Below are 11,650 nucleotides of genomic sequence, written 5' to 3'. Positions count from 1 at the left end.
GCAACCAATCAGATTCTACTTCTTATTTAGCAACTTCTAAAAGATAATAGATATAATTTTATTGGTTGCTAAGGGCAATAGAACTCCCATCTTAGTGAATTTTCCCCCAGAGTGAATTACAGCTTGGCAGCCCTGCTGCAGAATTGCGCTGCGCATCTTGGTCATACACAACCAGAGGCGCAAGGGAAATAACTGCACTGTTATCCCTGTTCTACTTGCAGCAAAAGCCATCAGGACAAGGGACCTTATTCTGGTTCGTTCGCACAGGGCCAATGTTTTTGCATTGTGCAGTTTTTATGTGCATGCACCAGGCATTCGCATGCTAATGGTGCCATGATGGAAATGCGGGGGGCAGCGGACATCACTGGATGTCATCTACCTGCCCACTTCCCCCCGGAGAACACGCATATGTAAAGTTGCTCAGAGCGCCTACCACATCTTTTGATGGCCGCCAACCATCGAAAGATGTGGGACGGTCCCAGTGGCATGTGAATGGATGTTTATGTAAAACCAGCACAGCCAGTGCGAATGTACACGCCTTGCAAAAAGTGGGCCGGCGTACCACCATTTGCAAGGCGGGATCTGGGAGATGCTACACTGCGTATATGCACGCCTCGTCTGCAAAATCGCCTGCAGTGCCCCCTATGTCGCAGACATGAAGTTTTGAGGTCATAGGAGGGGTGCAACTTCAGCGCTGTTGAAAACAGCAGCATATTGCGCCATGTTTTTGAGGTCCACCGAGACCAGTGTCTGCTGTGGTGCTAGGCCAAAAGCGTGAATATCCGGACATCCTGGCTGTAATGCCGTATGGAATTCATACTGTATTTGTGCATAGAGTTGCTTAGGAAAGTCAGCGTTACCCCCAAACAATGGATTTTACTTTTACGTTTATTTATGAATCATTCATTTTGGTATTTAATGGTCTGGCAAATGTATAAAAAATACTCACAAGTAGGGTAAAGCTGTTATTGTAGAATACATTTTTGCTTCATAAAAAAGTGCTTTATGTAGAATTTATAAATGGATTTAAACAACTAACGAAACGTAACTAAAACCAGAACAGCGGGCAGAAGTTAATGGTAAAATGCTGTGGCCTGGTGAATACATTTTTGTTAAAACTGAGGAATAATAATTATGATAATATACAACTGTATAACTATAGTATTCATCTACCGCGTTTGATAGTTCTCTTTCTTTGTCTGATTCGGCGCAGACTTCCTGGAATGCTTTTTGGATTGTTGCTTCATCTTCAACAGCGGTGTAATTGGCGTGTTTTCGTTGTCATCGCCTTTGCCTTTGAAGAAGTAGGAAGAGTTCAACATGGACTGGACAAGCCTAGAATCATGGGATCTCTTCAGCGGATCCCATCTTTTGCTCTTGCTTTTCTTCGTAGCTTGTCGGGCTGCGGCGGACGGCGAAGATTCTACTAAAATAACGTCATCGTTGCTGATATTGATGCAATCTCTGGTGGCTCTGATCCTAGATGGCAGGGAGAGGTCGACAGGCTCCTGAGAACAAGCCTCCAAGACTTTGATCTTCTTTAGAAAGCTTGACAGGGTGAGGTAGCTGAAGACATCATCCGTTTGAGTGGACTTTTCCACAGAAGCCATTGAGCGACAGCGGACGACATTATAGCGATCACCGCTCCTATGAGCGGAACCAGAGAATTGAGAAGGCAACCGCATTGAATTGGAACTGCCCATGGTGCTGCCCTGTTCTTGAGCGAGTGGCGGAGAGCATCCGCTACTGCTACTTGAGACACGAGCCGGCAGAAACAGCTTCTGAGTAATGAACAGGTCCTGGCTGTGGTCCGAAACACTATTTGCGTCTTCTGGTCTTCCAGGAACACCAAGCTTGTTCTCCAACGTCATTCTGGACGAAGTGGATGGAGAAGACAGTGGACAGTACCTTACCACTCCAGCAATGTTACTCTGCTGAATCTTCAGTGGTTCCTTCACAGGGCCACGTGTAGCTGTCCCCTTCAGTTTGGTATTTGCAGTGACATCAGAGCTGCTACTAACAGATAGTGGATCTGGAGCTGGTCTCTTATTCTCATCTCTTGAGAAATTATTGCCGGAGGACGATACTTCAAAATTCACTTGCTTTTTCTTCCTCTTTTTCTTTCCATCAGAGGAGGAATGGGAGGCGTTGTGCACTTCCTGCGCATGCTTTGCTTCCTGTGCTTCCTGCGGCAGACCAATCTCTGTGAATTCCAAAGTGGCTCTCTTCCGATGACGTTTATTCTTGTTTAATGAGCCACCGATGTTGGCGGAGTTTCCTAACGGGCTGGAGTTCTCTCTCTTCACGGTCAGGCTGGAAGAGGCTTCAATTTCTAGGTCAGTTATTTCACATTTTTGGAGCTTTTTTGATCCCTTCTTCTTACGATCTTTCTTTTTCATGGAGGAACGTTCCAACTGACACAAAAATTCCAAGTCATCCTCCTTGAGAAGGTCTTCATCCAGCTTCAAGAAAAAAACAATACGGGAAAACATCACAATGTGGCATAGACGCTGGCAAGTACCTCAAACCATGATTATCGGAAGTGTCACTGCGTGGCCAACTCTACATAAGTTGCGATATCTTTTCCCTTCTCATCTAGTGTGTATGTGGCTTAACTGAGTGGAGTTTGTATGTGGTCCTCCACCCCCATACTTGTACGAGTGAGTTCATTCTAGGTGCTCCGGTTTCCTCGTACACCCCAAAAATATACTGGTAGGGTAATTGTGTGTGTGTTTAGGGAACATACAGTGAAGCTCCACTTGGGCAGGGACTGTGTGTGTGTTTGTGTTTACTCAATTGTACATGATTGCCGCAAATAGTGGGGTCCTGAAATCTTATTAATCTGACCAAAAACATTGGGGGTTATATAGACCTGATCACTGGGCTGCTAATTTGTAAAGCCCTTTGCAAGACTACGATTAGCTGCAAATCCATTCACAAGCTGATAACCATTAAATGATTTTTCCAGTGTGTGCAGTGTGTGCAGTCTGTGCGTAGCCCAGGACTTACTCAGCGGCTGCGATAGCATCAGACTGATCGGGGGCGGAGCTGACATCACATGACTTCCCCTCACACACCTGGCCATGCCTGCATCATCCCTGACACTCCCAGATAGCAGCCACTCACCATGTAATGATTCCCCAGTGTGTGCAGTCTGTGTGTAGCCCAGGACTTACTCAGCGGCTGCGATAGCATCAGGCTGGTCGGGGGCGGAGCTAATGTCACATGATTTTCCCTCATACACCTGGCCATGCCTGCATTATCCCTGACACTCCCAGATAACAGCCGCTCACCATGGGATGATTCCCCAGTGTGTGCAGTCTGTGCGTAGCCCAGGATTTAGCAGCTGTGACAGAATCAGGCTGATCGGGGGCGGAGCTGACATCACAGGACTTCCGCTCACACACCTGGCCACCTGGAAACTCCCAGAAACAGCCGATTACCCCACACAAACGTCAGCATCTTGTTTATCAACTTGTGTATGGCCAGCGATGAAAAGAGTAGCAGGATTTTATTGCACAATGGCGCAGTCTGTCAATAATTGTTGGAGCGATCAATTCTGAATAACTCCCATTAATAGGGACCTATGTGATTGGGGCGATTCCCTCCACCCGCTGCACTAAGGCCCCATGCAAGTTTTACAAAAGCTGCTCCAAGTGATTATAATTTCTGCCAGGTGTCACCTTAAACATATAAGATTGGAAGGGTGTTAGAGTGGAGGGGGGAGCAGGGGAACGGTAAGTGGACCTCTGTCGGGATGCCAGCATGGGTATTCTGACCGCGGGCATCTGTATGTATTCCTTACAGTGTGCATGCATTAGCAGCAATACTAAACCACTCTGCTTAGGGTTACATAGCAAGGACTTGACATAAGACAAATACCATTTCCTCATGTGAGGCTGAAGGATCCGCAGGTCCAAGCTTGTGTGGACTTACGTCCTGGTGAGCTTCTAGCGAATCCATAAAAGGTGTCCTGTGTAGTCTGGAAATAAATAAATAACACATTTAAACTCAATGTAAGTTCAAGTTCCATTATTATTATTATTAGCATTTATGTATAAGGTACCACAAATGTCCTCACAGCTGTAGGGTATAGGCTGAGAAACTGGGCCTAAGGGTAAAAGGTGAAACTGTGCGAGAGAGGGCATTGTTGCAAGAGCTTACATTCTAAAAGTGCGGTGGGAGTAGTGTGGTGTTATTGAGGAGATACACGGAGCAGGTGCTGTATCAGGGATGGAGAAGAGGATGTTGGAGGAGAGTATGACAGAAGGAAGGAGAGCGTACCATAGATTGGGGCAGCACAGGAGAAGTCTTGGTGGCAGAAGTGAGAGGTGGTCAGCACTGGGGAGGTAAGGTGGCTGGTGATGTAGGAGAGTGGAGGAGCTTTGTGAGTGATTGCGAGATTACACTGGATCCTGCAGGGGACAAGGAGCAAGTGGCGGGATTGGCACAGGAAGGAGTGGAGGGATTGCCAGAGTGGGGAGGCACAGATTTGCATCATTCAGAGATGAGGATACATTAGCTTCTGTACCGAGCAGTAATAATGGGCACTCCCTTCAGTGGCTGCCAACATTGCCATCATTATCAGTAACACGCAAGCTTAAAGAGCCCCCAAACATTGCCCTATATTCAAAACAGGGCCTATACCAATGCATCCCAATCACCCTGCATTATACTACTGCACCCCTTGTTATGACCTGCACCCCATGTTATCACCCTGCATTATACTACTGCAATCCATGTTATCTCCCTGAATTATACTACTGCACCCCATGTTATCATCCTGCATTATACTACTGCAATCCATGTTATCACCCTGCATTATACTACTGCACCTCATGTTATCATCCTGCATTATACTGCTGCACCCCATGTTATCACCCTGCATTATTTTACTGCACCCCATGTTATCACCCTGCATTATACTACTGCACCCCATGTTATCCCCCTGCATTATACTACTGCACCCCATGTTATCACCCTGCATTATACTACTGCACCCCATGTTATCCCCCTGCATTATACTACTGCACCCCGTGTTATCACCCTGCATTATACTACTGCAATCCATGTTATCACCCTGCATTATACTACTGCACCCCATGTAATCACCCTGCATTATACTCCTGCACCTCATATTATCACCCTGCCTTATACTACTGCACCCCATGTTATCACCCTGCATTATACATCTGCACCCCATGTTATCACCCTGCATTATACTGCTGCACTTCATGTTATCACCCTGCATTATACTGCTGCACCCCATGTTATCACCCTGCATTATACTGCTGAACCCATGTTATCACCCTGCATTATACTTCTGCACCCCATGTTATCCCCCTGCATTATACTACTGCACCCCATGTTATCACCCTGCATTATACTACTGCACCCCATGTTAACTGCACCCCCTGTTATCACCCTGCATTATACTACTGCACCCCATGTAATCACCCTGCATTATACTCCTGCACCTCATATTATCACCCTGCCTTATACTACTGCACCCCATGTTATCACCCTGCATTATACATCTGCACCCCATGTTATCACCCTGCATTATACTGCTGCACTTCATGTTATCACCCTGCATTATACTGCTGCACCCCATGTTATCACCCTGCATTATACTGCTGAACCCATGTTATCACCCTGCATTATACTTCTGCACCCCATGTTATCCCCCTGCATTATACTACTGCACCCCATGTTATCACCCTGCATTATACTACTGCACCCCATGTTAACTGCACCCCCTGTTATCACCCTGCATTATACTACTGCACCCCATGTAATCACCCTGCATTATACTCCTGCACCTCATATTATCACCCTGCCTTATACTACTGCACCCCATGTTATCACCCTGCATCATACATCTGCACCCCATGTTATCACCCTGCATTATACTGCTGCACTTCATGTTGTCACCCTGCATTATACTGCTGCACCCCATGTTATCACCCTGCATTATACTGCTGCACCCATGTTATCACCCTGCATTATACTGCTGCACCCATGTTATCACCCTGCATTACACTTCTGCACCCCATGTTATCACCCTGCATTATACTACTGCACCCCGTGTTATCACCCCGCATTATACTACTGCACTCCATGTTATCACCATGTATTATACTACTGCACCCCATGTTATCACCCTGCATTATACTACTGCACCCCATGTTATCACCCTGCATTATACTACTGCACCCCATGTTATCACCATGTATTATACTGCTGCACTCCAAGTTATCACCATGTATTATACTACTGCACCTCATATTATCACCCTGCCTTATACTACTGCACCCCATGTTATCACCCTGCACTATACTGCTGTACCCCACGCTGTCATCCTGCTTTACACTACACTGCTGCAGTGCACCCCACATTGTCACCCTGCATTATACTGCTACCCCCATGTTGTCACCCTGCATTACACCTCACATTATAATGCTGCACCCCACGTTGTCACCTTGCATTATACTGCTGCAGCCCACATTGTCACCCTACATTATACTGCTGCACCCCTTGTTGTCACCCTGTATTATACCAATGCACTCCATGTTGTCACCCTGCATTATACTGCTGCACAGTTTCACCCTGCATTATACACACCTAGGGTGGCCAATCCCGGGATCGGGATCGGCGGGATCCCGGGATTTGGCCCCAAAATGTCCGGGATTTCAATCCCGGGATTGGAGTATCCAATCCCGGGATTTCGGGATTAGACTGCGCACGCGCAGTCTAATGCCGAGCAGCTTCTGAGCACCCGCTCAGAAGCTGCCCGGCTGTTCCCAACCCCGGCGTGCGGCCTGCGCAGCGTGACCTCTGACTGTCACGCTGCGCAGGCCACAGCAGCCTATCACAGGTGACTGCTTCCGGCCGCACTGACCTCCCCGCAGCGTCCGCAGCGCTATGTGCCCCACTGCAGCCCGCCTATGTAAGGTAATCTGCGGGGCTGCAGCAGGCACCCCCCGCAGCGCTGCTCTGTCCGACCGCCCGCCCATGTCGATACCCTCCCGCCCATGTCGATACCCGCCCGCCCATGTCGATACCCGCCCGCCCCCCATGTCCATGCCCGCCCGCCCGACCATGTCCACCCCCCCCCCCCTCCCGCCATGTTGATTATACGGGTGGACAGGGCATGTTTTTCTTTTAGGGATGCCAATCCCGGGATCCCGAGAATCCCGGGATTGAGCATTTTTCAATCCCGAAATCCGGGATTGAAAAAATGCCCCGGGATTGGCATCCCTATACACACCCCACACTGTCACCCTGCAATATACTGCTGCACACTTTCACCTTGCATTAAACACACCCCACACTGTCACCCTGCATTAAACTGTTGCATCCCTTGTTGCCATCTTGCATTATACAAATGCACCCTATGTTGTCACCCTGTATTACACTGATGCACCATGTCACCCTGCATTTTACTGCCACACACTGTCACCCTGCAATATACTGCCACATGCTGTCACCCTGCATTATACTGCCGCACACTGTCACAACTGATTATACTGCTGCATACCGTCACCCTGCATTATACACACCCCACACTGTCACCCTGCATTATACTGCCACACACTGTCACCCTGTATTATAGTGCCTTACACTGTCACCCTGCATTATACGGCTGCACTGTCACCCTGAATTATACAGATGCACCCTGTCACCCTGAATTATACTGCTGCACACTGTCACCCTGCATTTTACTGCCGCGCAATGTCACCCTGCAATATACTGCCACATGCTGTCACCCTGCATTATACTGCCGCACACTGTCACAATTGATTATACTGCTGCATACCGTCACCCTGCATTATACACACCCCACACTGTCACCCTGCATTATACTGCCACACACTGTCACCCTGTATTATAGTGCCGCACACTGTCACCCTGCATTATACGGCTGCACTGTCACCCTGAATTATACTGCTGCACACTGTCACCCTGCATTATACTGCTGCACACTTTCACCCTGCATTATAGTATACTGCTGCACACTGTCACCCTGCATTATGTACACCCCACCCTGTCACCCTGCATTATAGTATACTGCTGCACTGACACCCTGCATTATAAAATACTGCTGCACACTGTCACCCTGATTTATGCACACCACATCCTGTCACCCTGCTGCACCCTGTCATCCTGCTGCACACTGTCACCCTGCATTATACTGCTGCACTGCGCTGTGTAAACGGTAGTGTCTAGTTCCCTTTCAGTTTTGTCAATTCTCACTGCACCTTGGCGCGCAATTACCCCCGAGCGGCTATTACTGCTTCGGTGACGTCACACGGGTAGGTAGCGCAGGGTATCTTCCAGTGTTCCAGCTCCGCACTGTGTGGGACTCACCCTGAGCGGGGCGGGGCTTCCGGACACCCCGGGGTATCCTCGTGGGTATTGGGGGAGGGGGGGACTGGAGTAGAGCTGAGATATGTATAAGAGGGAGGGTGCCCGGGGCTTCGGTACATGTGTGTGCATGGAGGGGGGTATTATCAATAGTCAGGTACAAATCACTGCTACCTTGTATGAATCTATTGGGCACATGTAACTGTTCTTACCTACAATGGATGGATGGGGTGATGTCTGCTGTAGTATATGCCACTTTCAGCATGGAGTAGGATCCTGTGTATATAGAGCTGCCACAGACATCATTGGTGCACAGGGGTGAGGCCCAGGTCACAGATGATACATTGTTACATGTTGCTTTATTTGTTATTACCCAGCAGCCAGTGCTATGGGCAGCTGCTGCACGCTGACAGTATACCTGCTAGAGATGGGCAAAACGGGTCACTGAGCGGACCCGGGCCGACCCGGGTCGGTCAGTGAAAAGATCTAGATCCTTTGGGCGGCTCTACGGCTCACTTTGTGTAAAAAAAGACAGTTATTTATGGTTCGAGTTAGTGTACCATACCTCCCAACATGACCCTTTCCAGGAGGGACACAATGCTCTGTTTCTGGACTTCCCTCTTAATGTTTGATTGTTATTACCTGTGTGGAAACACCTTTCTTACCCATTTACCTGTTTAGAACAGGTAATAGCAATCATTCGTTAAGAGGGAAGTCCAGAAACAGAGCAAAGTCGTAGGTCAGAGATGGGGAACCTTTGGCCCTCCAGCTGTTGTTGGACTACACATCCCAGCATGCCCTGCTACAATTTGCTATTTGGCCATGATAAAACTGTTGCAGGGAATGCTGGGATGTGTAGTCCAACAACAGCTGGGGCCAAAGGTTCTCTAACCCTGACCTAGGTGGTGCACTTAACATAGATTGTTCTCCACTGTATTAGCCCGCAGAATCTATGGTTTTACACACAGGGGAAATTGACTAATAATTGAATAGCCCTGCGTGGTAAACACAGTAGATAATTGAATATTGAATACGTTGGGTTTGCCCCCTTATATATCTCAGGGTCCCTTCCTGTGGGGCTACCGGTCTCTGTACTACTACAACAATTAGCCTGTAGCCCCTCCCCTTGAATATCTCCCCAATAGGCCCTCTCATCCGAGCCGGGCAGTGCGATGTGTAGGCATAGACTACAATGGGCTATCGCCATCTCAGAATGGCGGTAGCCCAGGGGTGCGAAGCCGGACTGCCCAATGTTGGTACATCGGGCAGCTTCGCATCCCCCATAGAAACCTATGGGGATGCGGCCGGCGGCGCTGAAAGGGGGATCGCAGCAGGGATCGGAGATTCCTGCAGCGGTTCCCCGATGATACATTTAGGGGATACTGGCTTACTAGAGTAGAAGATACCATGTCTCTGGTACATGTACAGCTGCTAGCCAGGGAGTACACGGAGGGTGTCAGAAGGAGAAGAGGAGCTTACAGCGGGATGCGGCTCCTTAAAGTGTTCTGTACATTGCACATTTTAGAGAAATGTAATGACATCATCTCCAAGCGCCAGGCCCGCGGTGATCCCCGCCGGAACCACTGATCGCCGTGCTGGGGACAGCCCAGCACCAAGGTAAGCTGCTGGGCTGCCCCCAGCCCCCGTGCACCCCTCCAGCCATAGACCTGGAGGTGAATGGATGCCTCACACCGGCATCCATTCACCTCCTCCGCTGCTGTCTGCTGAATATAGCAGACAGCAGCGCAGGCTGTCTGTGCCCCCCTGTCCAACCTGCGGATGCTGCGGTCCCCTATTGATGTAAATGGGAGCCGGGTCGGATGACCCAGTGTACCCATTTACACCGACTGCCCTCTACCCAGGTCATAGTCATGTTCTACCCAGGTCAGGACCTGGGGAAACAGTCGTTTGGTCGACTGAACTAGGTCGACATTAGGTCAACAACACTAGGTCGACATGCTGAAAGGTCGACATGGTTTTAGGTCAACGTGGTTTTAGGTCGACATGGAACAAGGTCGACGTGGTTAGTAGTAGTAGTACGTTTATTTATAAAAAACAAATGACAAGGTAACATACAGGGTGTGTTGAAAAAGTTGACGTGGTTACAGGTTGACGTGGTTTTACGTCGACATGGAACAAGGTCTACATGGTTATAGGTCAACATGAGGAAGGTCGACAGGTCATAAGGTCGACATGGGGATTTTCACTGTTTTTTGAGCCGACATGTGCCGACAGGCGGTATTTCATGCCCTACCATCCACTAGGGCATGGAGTGAGATTATAATAGTGTGGCGAGCGATGTGAGCCACTGTGCCCGAAGCATTGCGAGCGATGCGAGGGTCCGATTTCACTTCCAACTGTGTTGACATTCGGGTCAAAGAAACAGCGAAAACCCCATGTCGACCTTATGACCTTTTCGACCTTCCTCATGTCACCCTAACTTCCATGTCGACCTAAAACCACGTCGACCTCTTCCCATGTCGACCTCTTCCCATGTCGACCTTTCTGCATGTCGACCTAGTGACTGTCTGACCAACGCTTGTCTGACGAACAATCCAGTTCCCAGGACCTGGGTAGAAGTCCCGTGTAAAGGGACACGGAGTGTCCCATTTACACTGCCGCTGACCTGAGTCTGACCCGCTGAAGACCCGGGGTTTTGCGGCGGTGTAAAAGGTGTATTCATTTTGCTCGTTGCCAAGGGGGATTACATTTGTTCATTGCCAAGGGGGACTAAATTTGCTCATTGCCAAGCCCCCCCCCCCCCCAAATGAAAGTTAAAAGAAGGCCCCCTCCCCCTCCAAATTAAAGTTAAAAGTACTACACAGCCCAGCAGACTCAGATCTAGTAAAAAAAACAAAAAAAACATGTGCACTGCCTAACCAAAGTCTGTGTGTCTGTGAGAATGTGTGTTCATACTTCTACACAACTTTCTGTGATACTGTACTAGTAGAAGATGGTAAAGCAATCTTGCAATGCCTCTGCTGAGTCTGCTATTGACCTCCTTTAGGGCTTCAAAAAGAATCTAGATCTGCACATGACACAGCTGCAGCAGCAGCAACAGCACAAGCAGGCTTGTTTTTCTATAAACCGCTGAGCGCCTGATGCCCCTCACCAGTCAACAAACCTAGAACCCAAAGCACCATCTCCTCCCCTTCTTTCCCCTTTTGTAACCTTCCCCTTGTACCTGAAATAACCAGTCGGAGTATAGTATTTTTGGCGAATTAAATGGTCACAATTTATTAACTTGATTTCAGATTTACTGTTACTTAATTTGGGTGGCAAA

General features: G+C 48.7%; 1 protein-coding gene across 2 annotated transcripts; it reads right to left on the bottom strand.

Moving 5' to 3' along the window:
* Positions 1-931: 931 nt before the first annotated feature.
* On the bottom strand, positions 932-8,663 carry LOC146046117 (uncharacterized). Of its 2 annotated transcripts, none has more exons than XM_083165308.1 (3): positions 8,580-8,663; positions 3,883-3,982; positions 932-2,462 (listed from the first exon to the last, which is right to left on the bottom strand). In XM_083165308.1, the coding sequence occupies exons 1-3, from the start codon at positions 8,630-8,632 to the stop codon at positions 1,170-1,172; spliced, it is 1,446 nt and encodes a 481-aa protein (XP_083021434.1). In that variant the 5' UTR covers positions 8,633-8,663; the 3' UTR covers positions 932-1,169. The 2 variants fall into 2 exon arrangements, with proteins under 2 accessions (XP_083021434.1, XP_083021435.1); XM_083165309.1 differs by lacking the exon at positions 8,580-8,663 and adding an exon at positions 8,262-8,381.
* Positions 8,664-11,650: the final 2,987 nt, after the last annotated feature.

This window comes from Crinia signifera, chromosome 11, assembly GCF_055691185.1.
Source record: "Crinia signifera chromosome 11, ASM5569118v1, whole genome shotgun sequence".
Classification (NCBI taxonomy): domain Eukaryota; kingdom Metazoa; phylum Chordata; class Amphibia; order Anura; family Myobatrachidae; genus Crinia; species Crinia signifera.
The sequence above is the reverse complement of the archived record's forward strand: the minus strand, read 5'-3'. Positions and strand labels throughout refer to the sequence as shown.

Bases quoted from the DNA above. Each gene is read 5' to 3' on its own strand.
- LOC146046117 (XM_083165308.1), bottom strand. From the start codon at position 8,632: ATGCTGAAAGTGGCATATACTACAGCAGACATCACCCCATCCATCCAT. The intron at 3,983-8,579 runs GTAAGAACAGTT...ATTTATTTCCAG, and splicing joins ACCCCATCCATCCATTGTAG to ACTACACAGGACACCTTTTA. The intron at 2,463-3,882 runs GTATTTGTCTTA...TTTTTCTTGAAG, and splicing joins CAGCCTCACATGAGGAAATG to CTGGATGAAGACCTTCTCAA.